This window comes from Pipistrellus kuhlii, unplaced genomic scaffold, assembly GCF_014108245.1.
Source record: "Pipistrellus kuhlii isolate mPipKuh1 unplaced genomic scaffold, mPipKuh1.p scaffold_m20_p_5, whole genome shotgun sequence".
In the NCBI taxonomy this organism is placed as follows: domain Eukaryota; kingdom Metazoa; phylum Chordata; class Mammalia; order Chiroptera; family Vespertilionidae; genus Pipistrellus; species Pipistrellus kuhlii.
In genome coordinates this window covers 54,287,293-54,309,723 of record NW_023425551.1, presented here as the reverse complement: position 1 = coordinate 54,309,723, position 22,431 = coordinate 54,287,293, and the positions used below count along the sequence as shown (strand labels likewise).

The 22,431-nt window shown below is 40.7% G+C and overlaps 1 protein-coding gene across 2 annotated transcripts in view; it reads left to right on the top strand.

Annotated features, from left to right (window-relative positions):
* The window catches only part of KCNQ5 (potassium voltage-gated channel subfamily Q member 5), a 492,894-nt gene that overhangs the window by 465,384 nt on the left and 5,079 nt on the right, over positions 1–22,431 (top strand). For both annotated transcript variants that reach the window (XM_036414202.2, XM_036414201.2), the window contains 2 exons: positions 19,841–19,972; positions 22,018–22,144. In XM_036414202.2, coding sequence (XP_036270095.1) covers positions 19,841–19,972; positions 22,018–22,144 — 259 coding nt within the window. The remainder of the gene's footprint in view (positions 1–19,840; positions 19,973–22,017; positions 22,145–22,431) is intronic.

Here is a 22,431-nt window from a genome sequence, read left to right as displayed (position 1 = left end):
CCACTGATCTTTTTGGCTCTCTTTGGCTTCTTACCCGAAAGCCAGAGGAAAATGTAACAATTTAGTTCTTCAGATACTTGGTCTAACCTCAAATCAGTATGATTTATTATCTACCTCTTTTTTGAGTGGGTCATTTAGCATCACGTTAGACATTGCTTTATGTCATGGTTGGAAGACATTGGGAGAGCAGAGATGAGTTATAAAGATTTTTGGTAAATATTTATGGGGGCAAACAAAGTCATGGTATGATGAAATGTGTGCCCTAAAAAAGATGCTTAGACCTGACCTGGAACAGCAGTCTGAAAAGAAATGAAGTCCAGTGACTTCCCAGTGAAGCAGCAATCCTAGGAGTGGGGGAACAACCCTCTTGTGTGCCCTGGATGACGCACATTATGCTTCTTGCCTCACCATCATTGGAGTAGCACTCCCTGTCTCCCGTAAAGTATCCAGGTTTGGCCAATTATATGATCACCCTATCCCCAGGGAACATAGAAGCCTGGGATAATAGTTAATCCCAGAAAACCCAAGGGTATGCAGTAGAATGATGCCTGAGGCCTTTAGTTAAAGGGATAAAAAGGACCTAGAGCTGCACTGCCCAATATGGTAGCCACAGGCCACAGGAGGCTATTTAAATTAATTTAAATTAAATAAAATGGCCGAAACCGGTTTGGCTCAGTGGTAGAGCGTCGGTCTGAGGACTGAAAGGACCCAGGTTTGATTCCGGTCAAGGGCATGTACCTGGGTTTCGGGCACATCCCCAGTAGGGGGTGTGCAAGAGGCAGCTGGTCAATGTTTCTCTCTCATTGACGTTTCTAGCTCTCTATCTCTCTCCCTTCCTCTCTATAAAAAATCAATAAAATATACCTTTTTTAAAATTAAATAAAATGTATTTTGCTAATAAAAGTTAAAATTCAGTTCATTGGTAGCAGTACCTATATTTAGATGGCAAGTGGACACTATATTGAGCAGAAAAGATATAGTATATTTCCAGCATAGCAGAAAGTTCCATTGGACATTGCTGATCTAGAAGAAACCAAGAAATTCTTTACATTCATTCATCATATCTATCAAAGACCCTAAAACAGCAATTCTCAACCAGTGTGCCACAAGAATTTTTAAAACATGCAATACCTGATTATTCAGGTACACTGATCTCTTTTTCCCTTAGATTGTCAAATTTTTTAAAAATGACAACAGCCACCCCAGCAGGTTTGGCTCAATGGATAGAGTGTCAGCCTGCAGACTGAAGGGTCCCAGGTTCGATTCCGGTAAAGGGCACGCCAGAGGCAGTCAGTCAATGATTCGGTCTCATCATTGATGTTTCTATCTCTCTCTCCCCTCTCCCTTCCTCTCTAAAATCAATAAAAATATTTAAATGACAACAGCCAACACAGTAGCCATCCAGTATGAATGCCCTGTCTTGAACCATAAATACATAGGTCATATAATAGAATTGCATCTTATTAGTCATATCAATAAGGGTGCAGCTGATTGGTTAATTCTTGGTACCAGAAATCCTTATATGCAAGTATGGGCACCTGATTTTTTTTTTTTTTTTTTTTTTTACAAAGTCACTTTGGAGCAAAAAGAGTAAATAATTACTATTATTATTATCATTATTGTTATCATTATTACTTTTTTGTAATTCAATCAATATTATACTTTTTTGTCAGATCAGCAAAACATGTGTTTTGGTGTGCCACAGAATTCTAGTAATTAGTTTGTGTGCCTTGAGATGAAAAAGGTTGAAAATCACTGCCCTAAAGCAAAGGGGGGACAATTCATCCACAGATTAGTCTTATTCCCAGCAAGTATAGTGAAATCTTATCTAATGGGAGCAGATTACGTTTCCTAAAAGTCAAACTTAATACAGTGTGTGTCATTTCCCAAGACCTGCAGAAACTTTCTACGTTTGCCTCACAAATTATAAAAAGAATCGTGAGCAGCAAGAAAGAAAATGAAATAGGTTTGTTCTGCCAGCTAAGCAGTTTAGGATTAATTCCTTTTACCTTCCTCTAGAAACCTGACTGATTTTTGTAAAGTCCTCTGCAGAATTCTCTTCTTTTCAGAATTCTTTCTTGGTTTTTATTTTTAACAGAACTTCACCACTTACATGTGGATTTTGGAAGCTTTCTGGTTGCTGCTTCATGACTCTTGAGGGGGAATGTTTTTCTCCCCCATATTCTGATCCTGATTAGGGCTTTTTTGTTTTGTTTTATTATGCATTTATTAAACATTTTATTTTAGCAGTTTTGAAATATACATTATTTTTCCACAGTTATAAATTGGTTGTTTTACAATTTGATTTGATTTAAGTACAACTGAATTAGTCACTTTGACAAACTCATCTTTTTTTTATTTTATATTGTTGACACTATTGCAGATAATGTGGTGTTTTTCTCACTTCTAAGTTCCATTTAAAATTGTTGGGTTCTGCCCTAGCTGGTTTGGCTCAGTGGATAGAGTGTCAGCCTGAGGACTGAAGGGTCCCAGGTTCGATTTTGATCAAAGGCACATGCCAGGTTGCAGCCTTGATCCCCAAGAGGGGAAGTGAAAGAGGCAGTCAATTAATGATTCTTTCTGATCATGATATTTCTATCTCTCTCTCCCTCTCCCTTTCTTTCTGAAATCAATAAAAATGTATTTTAAAAAATAAAAAGTAAAATAAAATTGTTGGGTTCTATATAAAAACATAATAGCTACACTCAAGAGTTTATAATCTTTGACTCATGATAGTACTTAATTTCTAAAACTACATAATTTTAAAAACCTACCAATACAATTAGAATTTCTGAAAAGGATCTTGCAAATATACATCCCTAAACCATATTCAAAGTATCCTTTTCCTGAGTTTAATTTTATAAATAATAAAATGAACATCAGCTGCCTAGAATGCTTTTTGTCAGGACATACTCACCTCTTGCAGCATACTTGAAATAGTATTTTATTTATATACTACCAATTACAAGTGTGAACTATCTATTATACATCTCTAAAATAGTGGCTTTGTTTTGGCATTCTCCTTGTTATTTTTGGTTGTTTGATTATTGAATGTAACTACTTGAACATGACTTTGTCTTCCAGTAGCTTTTACAATAACAATAGTTTTTCTTGAAGTCAAATTAAAATTAAAATGTGTAACAGAAAATATGTATTCCACTGCAAGGATGACAGCAGGGAAAATAATCTCATTACCTTCCCAAAGAACAAAGTAGGAATTCTTTAAAAATATTTATTAGCCCTAGCCGATTTGGCTCAGTGGAAAGAGCGCTGGCCTGTGGACTGAAGGACCAGGCTCAATTCCACTCAAGGGCACATGCCCAGGCTGTGGGCTCCAAGGTACAGGAGACAGCCAATCAATGATTCTCATCACTGATGTTTCTATCTCTGTCTCCCTCTCCCTCCCTCTCTGAAATTAATAAAAATATATTTTAGCCAAACCAGTTTGGCTCAGTGGATAGAGCATTGGCCTGCAGACTGAAAGGTCCCAGGTTCAATTCTGGTCAAGGGCATGTACCCTGGTTGTGGGCACATCCCCAGTAGGAGGTGTGCAAGAGGCAGCTGATCGATGATTTTCTCTCATCGGTGTTTCTAACTCTCTATCCCTCTCTCTTCCCTTCTGTAAAAAAAAATCAATAAAATATATTTTTAAATATATATATATATATATATATATATATATATATATATATATATCCTGTATCCCCAAAAATAAGACAGTGTCTTATATTAATTTTTTCTCCCAAAGTTGCACTAGGTCTTATTTTCAGAGGATGTCTTATTTTCGGGGAAACACGGATATATATATATATATATATATATATATGTGTGTGTGTGTGTGTGTGTGTGTGTGTATTTCAAAAAAGTATTTATTAAGCATCTCCCATTTTCTAGTGGATTTTTCTTAAGATTTTTGTTGTTGTTAGAGAGGAGGGCAGAGGTAAAGAAAAACATCGATGTGAGAGTGAGCCATCGATAGGCTGCCTCCTGCAGGCCCCCTACCAGGGATTGAACCCACAACACGGGCATGTGCCCTAACTGGGAATCGAACCAGCAACCTTTTGTTGCATGGACAACACCCAACCAACTGAGCCACACTAGCCAGAGCATATTTTTGAGAGCGAAGATTCTCAGTTAATGAGATGATTTAAGACCACTCTCAACTTGTCTGGATTCTATTACCCAAATGCATTTTAAGACATTTTTCAAAAAATGACATCATGTTTTATAGTACTGAGCAATGGCTTTCTTAGACATTTCCAAAATGTGTATTAAAAGACAAAAGAATATGAGTTTTATGTAGTTTCTCCAAGATTACCACAGATTATTCTCAAAATATTAGTTAGTGGAAGTGCACAAAGTTACTGGAAATGTGTTTTCAAACTCATTGCTGGGAGTGAAGACTGTACTTATTTTTAACAAAAGTTTTCTATCTTGCTGATGGTCTAATTCAAACAATATTAAGTGTCTTTTTTCCACTCAGAAATTAATTTATAAATAGAAAGATGAAATTAGCAGGGAAGTAAACAGATTGACAAGCAAATTGATAAACTCTTGAACATTCTACACACTCACTTTGCACTGTCATGGATATTTATTTGTTAGGGTTGCCATAACAAAATACCACAGAGTGTGTGGCTTAACCAGCAGGAGCTTATGTTCCCACAATTTTGGAGGCTCAAAATCCAAGATCCAGGGGGTCAGCGGGGTTACTTTCTTCTGAGGCCTCTCTTTTTGGCATCCAGATGGCTGTCTTTGCACAGTGTCCTCACATGGTCTTCCCTTCATGCACCCGCTTATCTGTGCCCAAATTTCCCCCCTCCTATAATAATATCAGCCCGATTGGACTAGGGCCAACTCTAACAACTTCATTTTAACTTAATCTTCTCTCTAAAGCTACTATTTCCAAATATAGTCACATTCTAAGGTACTGAGGGTCAGGGATTTAGCATACAAACTTGGGAGAAGTGGGGCTACCCAATTCAGTCCATAACTCATGGCAAGATGCCTGTTTTTGTATAATTGAAAAATATTTTCTCAGGCACAATATCAAACTTTTCAGGTTAAAAATAAGCTCATTAATTACCTGGGTATGTTCCTTCACAGTATTAAACATCTGACTATTTGGGTATATCTGAATGGGCTGACTGATTTACCTTTCCAGTGTGCACTTAGCATTGTGTAAATCTACACTAATATATGAGTAAGATGCAAATTGATCATACCTTTGTGATGCCCACCAGCCAATCAGAGTGAGTATGCAAATTAATCCAACAAAGATATGCAGTCGCTGAGCGGCTGGGTTTGGGATGCTTGCATCATTAGCATGGTGATGATATAGGCTTCCACACCACCCCAGCCACTCTGGGCCTCTGGGCAGCATGGGAAGGCGGAACAGCAGCTCCAACTGGAGCAAAGGCAGTGTCAGAAGCCAGGGGAAGGAAGGCCCATTCTTGCACGAATCTTCATGCATCAGACCTCTAGTATTATATAAGTGTGAATTTTGGCAAAATTCCACACAAAAATTAACATCTGTTTGAATAAATTTTAAGTCATGTTCAATACAATTCTATATTTGTAAAAGGGTGGCAGAATAATATTTTTTAAATGCAAAAGAAATTTTTGTATTTGTTTTCCTGTACCAGTCTGGCTAAATTCTCAGATATGCACACCATGGCAACATACAAGCGCTGTGTCAAGGATTAGGCAACTGGAGAAAGAGCTTTGTCTGTTAAAACATTGCAATGCAAAGCTTATCTGCTTCTTACCAGTATTTTTTTATAGAATTCTACATGTCAGATCAAAACTGCATTTAAGAACTTCAAGAACAATTGTTCTGCCCTAGTGGGTTTGGCTCTGCAGATAGAGCATCAGCCTGTGGACTGAAAGGTCCTAGGTTCGATTCCAGTCAAGGTCACATGCCTGGGTTGCAGGATTGATCCCCGTGTGGGGCATGCAATAGGCAGTCAATCAGTGATTCTCTCCTATCTTTGATGTTTCTTTCTCTCTCTCTCTTCCTCTCTGATGTCAATAAAAATATCTTTAAAAAAAAAAAAAAAAGAACAATTGTTCTCTCTTCCTCTTGTTTTATTGTGTGTGTGTGTTGCTATTGTTTTTTATATTTTTTATTGATTTCAGAGAGAGAGGAAGAGAGATAGAAATATCAATGATGAGAGAGATTCATTGATCTGCTGCCTCCTACACACACACCCACTGCAGATTGAGCCTGAAACCAAGCATGTGCCCTGATTGGAAATCAAACTATGACCTCATGGTTCATGGGTCAATAGCTGTGTGTGTGTGTGTGTGTGTGTGTGTGATTTCTTTTTCAGGTTTTATATCTTTGGGGGGAAATAATGTATCTGTTACCTAGTATCTCTGCATCTTTGTCAATACTTGGTATTATTAGATTTTCATTTTAATCATTCCAGCAAGTCTGTTGTGTAATGTTATTATGGTTTAATTTTGCTTTTTTGAGTTTTGAAATATGTTTTTATTTTATGAATGAAGAGTCTGGTTAAAAATGCAAGAGGCATTTTTCCAAGATAGAAACAAAAGGAAGTAAAGAGATACCATATAGGCAGACTACCTGGATGCTCAGAGATTACCTACAATTTCTTCCTGAAACACTATTAAAAATTTGGGGCAATGTACGTCTACAGACATTAAAAAACAATGTCACATAAATGGAAGTTGTAAAAGTCAGACAATTTCCTGACTGTTGCTTCAGGGTTACTATTGCTCCTTTGCCTTCCATATTCTTTTTATTTATTTGTTTATCTTTATTGTTGAAAGTATTGCAGATGACTCCTTTTATTCTGCCCCCTCCCCAGGCCTTCACTGCAATATTTTCTTTCTCTTTTTTTTAATATATTTTATTGATTTTTCACAGAGAGGAAGAGAGAGGGTAGAGTTAGAAACATCGATGAGAGAGAATCATCCATCAGCTGCCTCCTGCACACTCCCTACTGTGCCCGCAACCAGGGTACATGCCCTTGACTAGAATCGAACCTGGGACCTTTCAGTCCACAGGCCGACGCTCTATCCACTGAGCCAAACCGGTTTTGGTAACTGCAATATTTTCTATGTCCATGGGTTATGCATACATGCATATAAGTTCCTTGTTAATTGTCCACTTGTTTTGTACAACCATGTTGTCTGCCAGTCATCAAGAAGTGAATCAGAATAATGTACAACCTGTTCTTCCTGTGAAGATAACCAAAGCAACCGATGGAGATTACTCATCCTTCCGAAGAGAAATCACGGAAAGCTGTTGACTGTATCATGTTCTCCTGCTATCTCTGTGCAGTAATCACCATGCCTGCTACATTTCACTTGTATGCAACCTTTCATTTCCCAGACCAAACCAGCCTTCTCGAGAATCAAGGGAACAAAAAAGACCTTGAGTGACAACTCAAAGAATTCTGTAGTTAAAGCTACAGCCCCACTTTATCCTGGCACCGGAGCTGCCCAGGAGAGGTACCCCAAGGACACAACAGCCTCTGTGAGGCCCGGGGGACCCATGTCACTTCTATGTGCTTTGCTTTCTTGTTGATGAAGTGAAGGTGGTGACAGTATGGACCTCAGTGGGGTTGTGGTGTGGATGAAATGAATTAGCATTTGCAGAGCACTTAGGACGGTGCTGAGCACATGGGAGGCACTATGTAAATGCTACATATTACACCCAGGGCTCGAGGCTTCTTAGTGCCTCACTGCCCCTCCTCCACTTGGGCCAGACTCTCCCCTTTCTGAGGTCCATGAGCATCACATGAGAGGAGCATCTCTTTCCTTCTTCGCAACTTCCAGCCATTTGCTGCTAAGCTGGCCTGCACCCACTTCCCCCCAAAGCAGTGCTCGTCGCCCTTGGAGTTACCGCCTCACTACCCGCACTGAGGAATCACTCAAAGTAAGGTCACTCAAGGTGAGAAGAGCAACTTTTTCACGCAACTGTGAGCAGTGCTCCAAGATCTCTCCTCGGAGTGAGCTTGCTGCTTCTGAAGGAACCATCCCAAGAAGTAAGAGGACAGTGAGAGGTAGAAGTTACCTGTCCCCTCCCTACCCACACAGAAACCTGCCTACAATGTGTTAAAGTTTCTCCCGGGGGTTCAATTTATGCACTCAAAAACTATGTGTTGAGCTTCTACTCTACCCCAGGGAGAGGGGTAAACATTAACAAGAAAGACGGATCCCTGTTTAGTGTCATGAGGGGCTGCTAGAAAAGTAGAGTCAATTAGGGCACAAAACAATAATTCACTGAAATTATAGATGTCCAGGATATTCGGACAGACATAATATGGGCACTTGGATGGGAGGTGGCATTCAGGAAGGCTTTCTGGAAGATGGAGTATCCAAGCAGAGATCTGGTAGATGTATAGGCTCTAGGCAGGTTATTGAAGGAGTGTGCATTCAAGCAGAGGGAACTGCAGTGGTCAAAAACCAGAGGTGAGAGTGGCATTAGAAAGCATGTGAGCTGGTGGAGGGTGAAGGGTGTAGGAAGGAGAGGGTAGACTGAAAAGAGGAATAGGAACCGTCATGACAAGCAGGAAGACATGGGGGCTATTAAGTACAGAAATAAATTGATCAGACTGGTGCTTTATTCTTACACCTGGAAAGATGACTCTGATTGTGGTGTGAAGAACAGATTGAACCTGCCGGGGGCCTGAGCCAGGCAGACAGGGTGAAGAGCAGTGAAGGATGGGTTACAGAGCTCCTCAGCTGTAAAAAGTAATAGGATTTGAGCATTTACTGGTTGGAGAGGACAGAGGGAAAGAGCAGGAGGAATCAAGGGTGATACTTCTAGGTGGCTGGCCAGACAGAGGCCTGGGGGGGGGGGGGGGGGGGGAGAAACAGTGCATTGTGGCCAGTGTTGAGTTTGGGGCGTTCAGTGGGGCCCAGCAGGCAGGTGGATTCCAGGATCTGAGGCCCAGGAGACAAATTTGATAGACGTCAGCACAGAAATAGGTGAGTTACAGAAGAATCACCCGGGGAGAGTGTGGGAGTACTGAGGGAAGATGGTAGACATGAATCTAAGGCTTACAAGAATGTAAGGAGCTGCAGAAGGAAGCAGCCTCCGATGGATGGAGCCAGACTCGAAGCAGCCAGACAGATGGGCATGAAGAGAGCATGTGGAAGAGGCGCACTCCGAGCAGGAGGCATGCCATGGCCAGTTGGCCATGTAACTGCTGCCAGAAAGTCAGGAAGATGAAGACTGGCACGGTCCCTCCAAGGTGACCACAAGGAGGTCACAGGGGCTCCGGAGAAAAATCCAATACAGGCAGGAAGGTTTAAAGCCAGAGTGTCATTTCTAAAATTATCCACCAGAATCTTGCACTCTAACAGAAACATAGACGAGGTGTCAAGAATTTCTTCATAACCAGCAAACCTCGTCAGCGCTTCTAAAGTGGCTCAGATCTGATCGGCGAAGAGAAACCGCTGCTGACACATCAGCGAGTTGGAGGAGGGCTATGCAAATCCATCCTCACTGTATCCCTCGGTGAAGTGATGAAGTTGCCCAGTTTCCTTGCCCTCATGTTCTCCCTACTCGGAAAGGCATGGACAGCATACCCCGACAGGTGTTCTTGGCCATACCCTGACAGGTGTTCTCAACCCTGAATTTTTCTCCAATCTCACTTCACACATCTGACACAAGAATACTCCGCAAATAGAGGAGAACTTTCCTGATCCCTGCGTCAGCCAAGCAAGATACTGACTTGCCCCTGCAGTAAGAACATCTGTTAGACCATATAGGGATGGAACTAAATGACTTGTCTGCCACGAGCTGAAAGCAAGAAAATGAGACAGGTCAGTACACCCAGGAACTCCTGGCTAGGAGCCCAATCTGAGATTAAGCAATACTGGATTTATAATTCCATAGCTAGTTTATAATTCTATAGGGTTTTCGGAGTCTAAACACCATACATGTAACCCTGAATAACTAGGGCATTAGGGACACTGACACCACCACCACCACCACCACCCCACAGTCAAAAACCCACATATAGGTTTTGACTCCCAAAAACTTTAACTATTATACTAATAGCCTACTGCTGACCAGAAGTCTTACTGATAATATATACAGTCAGTTAACACATATTTTGTGTATGTATTGTATACTGTATTATAATAAAGTAAGCTAGAGAAAAGAAAATGTCACTAAGAAAATCGTAAGAGCCCTGGCTGGTGTGGCTCAGTCGGTGGAGCATCATCCCATGCACCAAGAGTTCACTGGTTCGATTCTGGTCAGAGCACATGCCTGGGTTGTGGGCTTGATTCCCAGTAGGGTGTGTGCAAGAGGCAGTCAATCAATGTTTTTCTCTCTCTCTCTTCCATCCTCTTTAAAATCAATAAAAACATAATTTTAAAATAAAATTATAAGGAAGAGAAGTGTATGTACAGTATTTATTGAAAAAAATTTTGCATATAAGTGGACCCGTGCAATTCAAACCCTTGTAGTTCAAGGGTCAATTGTATACACACATGCAAAGCTATATTATTGAATCATGCTTATGTATTAAGAGGAAAATAACATTAATAAGTCATCCAAATAAGTCATACAAATGCCTCAGTACTGATCCAAATGATCAAGTTCCATACTCCTGTTTACCTGCCGAGTTTCCCCATGATCAACACCATCCCGGAACCTATCTCTAGAAGGCAAGAGAGGGCTCTTTTGGGAAAGATTAGGTGACTAAAGGCTCTGAGCCACCTCAAGACTGAACCCTGAGACTTACTTTTAAGAGATGCCATAGATGCTGTTTCTCACAGAGAGTCAGTCTGCCTGCTTGTCTGTCTGACTGCCTGCTTAGTTCTGTCTGCCTGCTTGTCTGTCTGCCTGCTAGACTGGAAGTGCTCAAACAGCAGGGCTCATTTCTTCATCGATGTATCCCTGACATCTAGTCCAGAGCGCAGCCCATAGTAGGCATTCAATCAATGTCTGATGAGTGAATGAACAAATTCTTAGGTCCCACTCAGCAAACACATCTTTGGCGTCATGTTGGGAAGCAGCTGCCCTGAGCTCATCTAAAGAGCTCCTAACTCTGACGGATCGATCGGGCTCTAGCTTCCTATCAGGGCTCCTGTGCAGTGACTGCTACTTTCCACCAGGGCTGCAGAGGGAAGAAGCTGGAGGCCTCTTCAACTCCACCGAGTCACGGCTCCTCAGTGCCTAGGACAGCACCCAGCAATACCACAGAAGGTGCCGAGTGATTATTTGTTGAATGAATGAGTGAATGGTCACTCCGCACCCCCTTCCCTCTGCAGGCAGTTGCTTGAAAAACTAATTGAACTTCTTGCATGAAAACTTCAGGCCTGACCCAGGGGAGGAAGTTAGGAAGCACTTGGGTTAATGATTGGAAGCAGGACACCAAGACACACTGACACTCTGCCTCGGGGGTGTGATTTGTGTGACTCAGAAGACTTATGCAAAACCCGCATCACTTCTTTGCATGGAAGCAAGGATTATGCAGATGGTTCTGCTCTTCCATCCAATCCCACATCCATGTCAGTAGTTCTTAACCTGAACTGCACATTAGAATCACAGGAAGAGTCTTATAGCATCTCTGAACCACACCCTGGGTTAATTAAAACAGAATTCCTGGATGTGAGACCCAGGCAGTGGCATTGTTAACGCTCCCTGGCTGATGCTAGGGAGCAGCCACGCTTGGGAAGGGCGGCTGTCTTTACAGTCAATCAATCTGCCTCTTCAGTTCACGGTCCGCTAGCTCTCTCTGCCCTGCACATGGTTTGGCTGCTATCTGGGCCCGTCCATCTGTTCGGTGGCAGAAACAGTCACTGCCGCTTCTGTTTTCTAATCATTCTTATCTCTGCATATCCATATGCAATGTTTTTACCCAGACTTAGAGAACTGGAACAAGATTTTTGCAATATTTTATAACTCATGGCAGCACAGCAAATGCACCTACATTTCCTTAAAAGTGCACGTGTGTTTGTTTAGATGATAGATAGAAGATAGATAGATAGATAGATAGATAGATAGATAGATAGATAGATAGATAGATAGATAGAAGCTACCCAGAGTTTAACTTTGCTTTAGTTATTTCTTCGTGCTCCAAAAACTGTGTGAGCAGACTTCCTTCAGTTTCAAGAGCAGGTGCCCGTTTAGATTTGTGATGAATCTTTGTCTCCCTCTAGTGGTAGTATTGGGGCATATCAGCTTTGTGCAACAGGTTTCCTTCTCTTAGATTTCTACCCTCTTAGTTCCCAACAGCATCGGAGGAGACTGGCTTTAGGGCCTTTTGCTCTTTGCTGCTGACTCAGCTACAGTGGTGCAATTTACCCTTATAAGAAGAAAAGCTAATGAGAGTGAAGCTCACTCCTCAGCCTTCTGTTGGTCCTCCAAAGGACCTTCCAACGTCTGTAAGAACTAGCCATTTTGCCAAAACCGGTTTGGCTCTGTGGATAGAGAGTCGGTCTGAGGACTGAAATGTCCCAGGTTTGATTCCGGTCAAGGGTACATACCTTGGTTGCGGGCACATCCCCAGTAGGGGATGTGCAAGAGGCAGCTGATCGATGATTCTCTCTCATCGATGTTTCTAGCTCTCTATTCCTCTCTCTTCCTCTCTGTAAAAAGTCAATAAAATATAAAATAAAATAAAAAAGAAATGGCCATTTAGCAAAATTTTATTGAGTACCTATTATATACTAGGTACTTATAAGTAAAAAGAGCTGTTTTATATCAAAGTATCTTTTCTGTTGTTGTTATTTTATGTTAAAATATTAAGATCTTGATATTAAAATAATAGTAGAGCAATATGTTTAACCCCAAGCAAGTTACTTAACCTCTCTGTGCTTCTGTTTCGTTATCTGCAAAATGGAGATGACAATAGTACCCTTCTCATAGGGTTATACTATAAAGTACCACCTGACATCATCACCCTCTTTTTTTTCATCTTTATTGTGGAGAATATTATAAATTTTTCCCTTATATCCCCCACTACCCTCTTCCACCTGGTTTCCACCCCATCCCAGGCCTTCACTACCATATTGTCATGTAAGATCTTATATGCATATATGCATTACCTATGGACATAGACAATATGTCCATAGGTAATGCATATATGCATATAAGATCTTTGGTTAATCTCTTCCTGCCCCCATGCCCCACTTCCCTCTAAGATTCGTCAGTCTGTTCCATTTCCATGCCTCTGGTTCTATTTTATTCATCAGTTTATTTTGTTCATTAGATTTCTTGTTTGTTTATTTTTATTTTTAAATTCTAATGGTAGTAGATATGTATCTATTGCCACTTATTTTTCATATTTTTATCTTTCTTTTTCTCTTCCTCCTCCCTTTTCTTCTTTTCTTCTTTCTCTTCTTCTTTCTCTTCCTCTTCTTAAAGATTTCCCTTCAACATTTTATGCAATACTGGTTTAGTGGTGATGAGCTCCTTTAGCTTTTTCTTTGTCATCAAATGTATTCTAAAAGTCCTAATTTTACTCTAGAATGATTTGCTCAAACTTTCCTTTCTGTGAAGCAATGCACAGATTACATTAAACTTAATAAGCATGTGGAGACCACCAAGTCCTTCTGCCTCTTTTCCCAAGCTAGTTCACCATGGTTCATTTATTCCCGGTCTCAAGGCACCTCCTCATGGGTCAGCAAACTAGAGGAGGGCCAAAGCCAACCCAATGCTTGTTTTTGTAAATAAAGTTTTCTTGGAATGTATCTACACTCACTTGTGTATGTGTGCTCTGTGGTTGCTCCCATGTTACAATGCAGAGTTGAGTGATTTCAACTAAGACCATATGACCCATAAAGTATAACATGGTTATTATCTGGCTCTTTGTCTAGACTATGAGTTGCTCTGGTTTTATGCCCAACTGTGTTTAGAGAGTCAAGATCCATACCACTCAGGCTATCCTATGCAAGAACTGAGATGTCAACCTAGGACACCCCCAGCCCCCAGCTCTTCTTTCTCCCCCCTCACTTTGTAGTAAAAAGCCTTAGTATCTGAACTGCTTGGTCTTGGAGAGAAAAAGAACTCAGAAAATTGAAAAGCCTTTCAAATTCATTGTCTGACAGCTATTTTTGGACTTTTTCTTCAGTTGTCAACACCCTCAGATCTTTCCTGGGTTTGAGCACTATTGAAGGCGGGGCTTCGTTTCTTCCTGCCAATAACCAGAAAATGGGCTGCTCACGTCTTCTGTTCGTAAAGGTTCATTGTGCCCCTGTAGCCAGAAGCTGGGAAATACTGTCAAGCAAAACAGACTTTCACAATGAAACTGAGGGTTATATCTGAGATCTGGGGTATAGTAAGCAGAAGGCCCCTAGAATTTGTGGTAAAATGAAAAACATTACAATTTGGGGGCATGGGGAACCCATGTTAGCCATGGTCTGGATCCTGGAGAGGACCCTTTGAGAGATGAAGGTGGCCAATTTGAAGGGCAGAGTGCATGCCAAGCACAAGATCCTATGTGGCCATGGTCGGCAAACTGCGGCTCGAGAGCCACACACGGCTCTTTGGCCCCTTGAGTGTGGCTCTTCCACAAAATACCACGGCCTGGGCTAGTCTATTTTGAAGAAGTGGCTTTAGAAGAAGGTTAAGTTTAAAAAATTTTGCTCTCAAAAGAAATGTCAATCGTTATACTGTTGATATTTGTCTCAGTTGACTAATGAGTTTGCCAACCACTGCCCTTTGGGAACACGGAGATGGAGTTGGGTTGAATGGAGTAACATGGACTCAGACTTACCTGCATGAGTGTGTCAGAGAGAACAGGTAACAGCAGGTCAGACCAGTAGAAAGCCTAGACATTTTCCTCAACCTTTACCAGGTTGCCTGTCAGGATCCACCCTGTGATGATAGCTCAGTGGAGTGGTAAAGACACAGGCCATGGCATGAGCAACAACCTGCTTCTGATTAGTTGTGTGACCTTGAACCGCTTACTCAACCTCTTGAGCTTTCACTTGACCCAAATACCAAAGGTTGGAAACCCTTAGAGGTTTAAGTGTAGCACCAGCCATCCAGCAAGGGCCTCACTATTAGAGACCTCTGGATGTTACGTCAACGTGGGCAAGATCTGTGTCTTGCTCACCTTCATATCCCTGCTACCCAGCATTGTGTCCAGTATATGAGAACTAGGTGCTCAGGTCAAGTCCATTGCATGCTAGAGACAGAAGCAGTTTTAGACATCCCAGTGACAAACAGATAAATGAGGAAATGCTACATGGACCCAGCATAACAAGACTTATTCAGAAATGCTTTCTCGGGCTTAGCTTAGTCCCTCACATTTTCCGCTCTGATTTTAACCATGAAAATCATGTCGTCTCAAGAGAAGTGGGGTTGAGGGTGGGAGGGCAATTAGCTGGAGGGAGGGAGGCTGAGGGAATTGAATGATATGAACATCTCAAATCACCTGGCCGTGATGACAAGGAGTCTTCACTCAAAAAGGATCGTCACACTATAGCTAAAGGATCCCAGGGATATGCTTCACATTCACTACCTCTTGAGTGACATGAATTTTGGAAGCACTTAAAGTAGTCTCTTAGGAACAATAAGGACTAAGTTTTTACTGTTTTTAGACTTCCAATGCATATTTTCATCTGTGTTTTGTGTGGGGGTTTTTTTATCCTCACCCAAGGATTTTTTTTCATTGATTTTGAGAGAGAGTGAGGAAGGGAGAGAGGGAAGGGAAGGAGAGAGAGAGAGAAGAGAGAGAGAGAGAGAGAGAGAGAGAGAGAGAGAGAGAGAGAGAGAGAGAGAAACATTGATGTGAAAGAGACACATCAACTGGTTGCCTCCCAAGTATACTGCCTGGGACCAGGGGTGGGTGGGGGTAGAGGGAGAGATCGAACCTGCAACTGAGGTATGGGCCCTTGACCTAAAATTGAACTCGACACCCTTAGGTTCATAGGCCTATGATCTAACCACCAAGCAAAACCAGCCAGGGCTCATCTCTGTTTCTTGATGGTCTTATGATACTAAAAATTCATTCGGCCAACATATTAGTGTCCTATCAAACTATTCCTCCTCCTCACCCTGGACAGTTTCATTTGCTATTCTCTCTCTCCACATTTGGCACTTACTGAATTATAGTATGATTTATTTCCTGACTTTCTATGTTTTTGTATTTCTCCTTACTTCCTCATAATGACAGTTTATTGTTGTGATTTAATGGCTTTGTGAAATGCTTTTATATTAGCTATCTAATGGAAAAAAACATTATATTTTTTATGATTTTTCAGAAGCAGTTCTATTTAAATAACTCTCTTCTAAACCAGGCAGGGTCCTGACTATTGATGAATGGACGAACATTTCTTTTACTTTAGGAAGTACTTTGGTATTCATGAAATAGAGGCAAAGGCTTATACTGTTCCTGAAATGTGCCTGAAGACCTCAAATATATTCTGAGGCAACCTTTTTAGAAGATCTCTACAAGCGTGTGCCTCGCTACAGAACACAAACAGCTTTGAACAGCTAGATGGCAGCTAATCCTCAATCATTTCTTCAGCAAGCACGTATTGCATCTCTAATACTGGCCAGAGATTGGTGAGGTGCTAGGGTAAAAACCCAGCCTCTGATATCAGTACATCCAGTGGGTGAGATACAAGGCCACAGACTCCGCACTGACAGCGCATTTGAGAGCACAGAGCAAGACCATCTATCCACCGTGGGGCCGTCAGGGGTGACGGCCTGGAGAAGGCAATGCCTGAATTGAATCTGGAACAGTTAGCGTTTTAGGTAGAGCGCCAAGACAGAATGCTGAGAAATGAGTGCTTTGTGACAAGAAATCCCAGGGGGCTGGACTGCACCTTTGAGCAGAGGAATGACTAGAGATGAGCACCTGGAGAGAAAAGGCAGAAGCTCTCTCCATCCATTACCCTCTTCCCTCTTGAGTTGCCCACTGAGCCTCGTCAAAGAGTTTCTAGGCAAACAAACTTCTCCTGCCCATTAAACTGTTTTTGCAGTTTTGTTTTACAAGTACTGTTTTACAGTGGGGAAACACAGCCCTGCATTCCAGGACCTCATAGAATCTGGTGGAGGAGGCTGATGTATCCCATGTAAGAAAACCCTAATATGCTAGGGAACGCACACTGACCACCAGGGGGCAGATGCTCCAACTGATGGATTAGCTTGCTGCTGGGGTCTGGATGATCCTGACTGGGCCAGACACAACCTGGAGCCCGCTCATGGTCCTTCCCTGGCCCCGATTGTGCACTGGTGGGGTCCCTTGGCCTGGCTTGTGCCCTCTCGCAATCCAGGACCCCTTGGGGGATGTCAGAGAGCTGGTTTCAGCTCATCCCTGCAGGCCAGGCCAAGGAACCCCACTGGTGCACAAATCCATGCACTGGGCTTCTAGTAAACAAATACTAGTAAGTAATTATAATGTGTTGTGTTACATACTAAAATAGAGTTTAACAGGCAACTGATTAACTGCTTTGGGAAAATTATAGAAATTTCCATTAAAAAGTGATGTTAGAGCTGAGTCAAAGATATCGGAGGATTTCAGAAAGAAGAAGTAGCGTATGCAAATAATTGATGTATCTATTTGAATTAATGGTGTTTTCGTGAACCTACAAATATCTTATTGTTGCTGGAACCTCAAGTTCCAAGGAGGAAGTGAGAGTAGATGAGGCGAAAAGATAGACAGAGGTGTCCAAAAACAGTCTTATAGGATGTGTTAAGGAATGTGATGTTTACCAGATAGGCACAGAAAACCAATAAAGGCGGGGGGGGGGGGGGGGGGGGAATAATATGATCATCTTAGCATTTGAAAGGGTTATTCTTTCTAAGCCGGCAGTAGTGCAGATGGAAAGGAGAGGACAGCTTTGAGAGCTATTAGGACATACTTGGTCTGCTCTCAGAAAAGGCAAAATGACTGTCATTATCCTTTCTATCAATTATTGATTTCAAATATACTTATGCTTTTGAACATTTCCTCCACATTTATAAAATAAATTTAGAATTCTCATATCTCACCTCAGACCTCTTTAATGTTTTTCTTTTCAACCCACACAAAGCCAGAAAATCTATTTGATCTCCGTTATAGAAAACACCAGTCTTGCCGGGACCGGTTTGGCTCAGTGGATAGAGCGTCGGCCTGCGGACTGAAAGGTCCCGGGTTCGATTCTGGGCAAGGGCATGTATCTTGGTTGCGGGCACATCCCCAGTAGGGGGTGTGCAAGAGGCAGCTGATCGATGATTCTCTCTCATCGATGTTTCTAACTTTCTATTCCTCTCTCTTCATCTCTGTGAAAAATCAATAAAATATATTTTTTTAAAAAAAAAGAAAAAGAAAAAGAAAACACCAGTCTTGCTAGGTGAGATGGCTTATGCACTCAGTGATGCCCTGGTAAATGCTTCAATCAACGCCTGGTTTGTGGTGTTGGCTGATTTCCATAGTATAAATACTCCTACCATAGCTGAGGCCCAATCAAACCTAAATGCTGGTAAACACATTTGTGAACAAAAGCTAAATACTAAGAGGTTACATTAAAAACAGATTTTCTTTACTTTCTGCTGATCACGTTGTTTAAATGATGTCTTTGTGAACAAAAACCTATCCTAACTAAAGAAGTGATTGGTGGAGAAGATATGGTAGGCAGAGAAAGAATATTAATGGACATTCCTGGATGTCCATATTCTTATGGATATTATGTAAGGGGACTCACTGTGGTGATAATTTTGTAAAACAGTGTACTTAAATGTCAGATCATTCTGTTACACACCTGAAACTAATATAGTATGTCACTTAAACCTGAATTTAAGACAACAATATGTATAATAGATAAATGATTCAGGATTAATTAGGGTACAATTAATTTGAAGTTGATACAATTACAAGAGAGTTGGGAGCTTTTTAACCAATAAAGTAATTTAGATTCCTTGTGGTTGGCTATTAGGATGGATTGGTAATGAGGATGTTCTGTTTAAACTCATTTGTTCCTAATCGTCCGTCTTTCCACCAAGGGAGAATAAATTTTGGTTCATAGAGCCTTGTGGATTGATTCCTGGCCTGAATGTGATAATGGGAGACTATGAACCACTTAATAGATGAAAAAACACGAACATTTACCTGCACTACTGCTGCACAGACTCATTCAACCATTGTTTCTTTGCTTTCTTCAGGAATTATACCAAGTTATGCAAGCACTGGTTATCTTAGGCAGCTTAGCTATTTATGGCATCTTGGAATGCATTGATAAAATATTGTTTTAAAATATGGGGGAGGCATAGTAATTAAATAAAAAAATCTCATGCCCTGACCAGTGTGGTTCAGTTGGTTGAGCATTGTCCGATACACCAAGAGGCCACAAAAAATTCAATTCCCTGTTGGGGCACGTGCCAGGTTGTGGGCTCCATCCCCAGTAGGGGGCGAGCAGAAGGTAGCTAATTAATGATCCTCTCTCATACTGATGTTTCTATCTCTCTCTCCCTTTCCCTTCCTCTCTGAAATGAATTAAAATATACTTTTTAAATGAATATCATTACATGAAAAGAACATTTTAACCATTTTTATATTTCATAAGGGATGCAATCAGTAGGTGCTGTATCTTGGACTTCTGGGAATCACATAGAGAAGGGAGAATTGCATTTTTTACCTTAATTTTAAATCAGGGTTTCAATGAACATTAAAAAGGTACAATAAAAAGGTGCAACACTTCAGAAACAATCTCTTTTTAGTGTGTGTTTTCTACTAAAAGTGGTTTGCCCCATATGAGACATTCTGAAATTATCCACTGTAATCTCAGGCTTTCCTATTGCATTTTCATAGAAGTCTAAAATAATTTGGTGCATGACTTTTTCCCCCCAGAGTTTCTTACATTTTACTTGTATGCTATTTTTGTAACTTACTTTACAATGTGTGATTTGTTGCTCTTACAGAATAATGAAATTTCATGTTGCAAAACGGAAGTTTAAAGAAACATTGCGCCCATACGATGTGAAAGATGTAATTGAACAATATTCTGCTGGTCACCTGGACATGTTGTGTAGAATTAAGAGCCTTCAAACACGGTGAGCAATGGAAATGTTATTGCTGTAAAGGAAAGGCACAGAAACTATCCGGGGGGAACTCTGTAGAAGAGAAAGCTCTTAAATTCCATAATTCTAATTCATTTTTAGTGGGAAACTGGGCCTTGCTTTGAGCATAGCTTTTATTTAAGGATGTAAATCAGGTATTAAAAGCCTTCAATGATACAGTGTCTCAGTTTTCTCATCTATAAAAATGGGAATAATGTGCCTCAGTGGTTGGGCATCGACCCATGCACTAGGAGGTCGCCCGTCCACTTCCCCGTCAGAGCACATGCCCGGGTTTCAGGCTTGGTCCCCAGTAGGAGACATGAGGGAGGCAGCCAATCAATTATTCTCTCTCATTAATATTTCTATCTGTCTTTCCCTCTTTCTTCCTCTCTTAGAAATCAATAAAAACATATTTTTTTATAATAAGGATTGCCCTAGACAGTTTGACTCAGTGGATAGAGCATTGGCTCAAGGACTAGTAAAAAACCCCAGATTTGATTCCAGTCAAGGGCATGTACCTTGGTTGCAGGCTCAATCCCCAGCGCTGATCAGGGTGCAGGAGACAACCAATCGATGTGTCTTTCTCAGGTCAATGTTTCTCTCTGTCTCTTCCTCTCCTTTCCACTCTCTCTAAAAATCAATGGGGGGAAAATATCCTTGGGTGAGGATTACCAAAAAAAAAATAAAGCCCACTATGGGAATAAAAGTACTCGGGATCTCGGTATACTATGCCAGAATCCAGACTGAAGAATGACTGGCTGGCTTTTGTACTGTTTCCTGGTTGCAAGTTTATTCTTGTGACTAAGACTGGGCCCTTCCCTTTCTTCGTGTCCTGCAAATACTAGATACACACTGTTTTTCCAGTGAGCATCTTATTGAGTGATTAAAAGAAATTAGTTCAACATGTTATACCAACTATGTGTTTAATTGTGTTATCTGGAAGGCAAAATATTTAGTCAATTCCGTTTTTTAAGGATTTTGCTTCACTCTTAGGCACAAATTACCAGCATTTGTGATTAGTCTTAAACTACAAGGACTGAGTCTGAAACGTTGGCTTATATGTCCACAGTGCACTTAGCCCAGGGTAAGGGATTTAAACTAGACCCTTAGTAAAACACCTGTTGATCAGTTCCAAAAACAAAAGGAGTTTACAACTTGTTCATTCATTCTTTTAGCAGATAATTCTTGACCGTGTAATGTGTGCCACGTGCCGTAGGCATCCAGATATTAATAAAATAATGACCCCATTCTTTTGAGCTTAGAGTTTAATAGATTAGGTGTCATGACAGAAGGTAGGCGCTGCCTGTATTTCTATGCAGACAAAGTAAACCAGGAAGTTGAGACGGTCCTCCTGGGAATTCAGTTCTAAAACATACAAAGTAAGGAAGTACTGCAGTTCCCCGTTAGGCTGATCAAGTCTCCTGGGAAATGGTTTTAACTCATCCTGTGGTCATGTGACAATCTTTGCCTAGTCCTTTAATAGAACTATCTGTGACTCTTAAAGGGTGATTTTTTTCATCAAATTGAACGGCTACCAAATTTTCAGAACTAATGTAGAGTGTCTAGCTCATGTAGAGTATATTTTTCAACTAGAATTCCAATAGCTTTTTTATCTGCTTATCTTTCACATATCATATGAATAATAAATGTTCATTGAGTAATTTCTTAATGTGAAGTAATCATAATTATGGTTTTGTTATCATTTAAGTAGTTAATTTTGGAAATACTTGGTCAAAGATGGAAACAGACAAGTGACCTCGTTTAGATCGCTCTGTGATTTGCAGTTTAAGGCAATTTTGCCTCCAGAAGATCACCCTTAAGTGATTTCATTATGGACCAGAGTAATAAGAAAATTAATCTTTTGTGTAATTCTCATGTTAAGAAAATAAAGCACATCAACTGGAACAAGTTCATTTTTATTTCGCCTTACATAAAGGAAAGATAATTGTATTGAATTTTTCTTCTCAAAACACTTCATTCTGGCCTAGGGCAACCTCCATTTTCAGTACTCATAATCAGATGTCCTCTTTCTCTGCTAGTGTTGATCAAATTCTTGGAAAAGGGCAAATCACATCAGATAAGAAGAGCCGAGAGAAAATACCGGCAGAACATGAAACCACAGATGACCTCAGTATGCTCGGCCGGGTGGTCAAGGTTGAAAAACAGGTACAACTGAATGATATTGGTTAAAATCTTAGCCAGAATTTTTTTAAATCAAAACTGGATTTGGCAATTGGATGTATTTTAGTGATTAACATATTTTGAAAGGTAAATCAAGAAATAAAATCAAGAAAGAGCAAATGAAGTGAAATTTCCTTGTGCATAGACAGAATTCTCTAAACCCTTGGACTTCCATATAAGGAATAGAAAAATCTCACCTCATCACCCAGGAAGCAATTGTAGATTTTCAACACTAAGATTTTTAAAAGTACCTAATTTTTATTTGTGTTTTG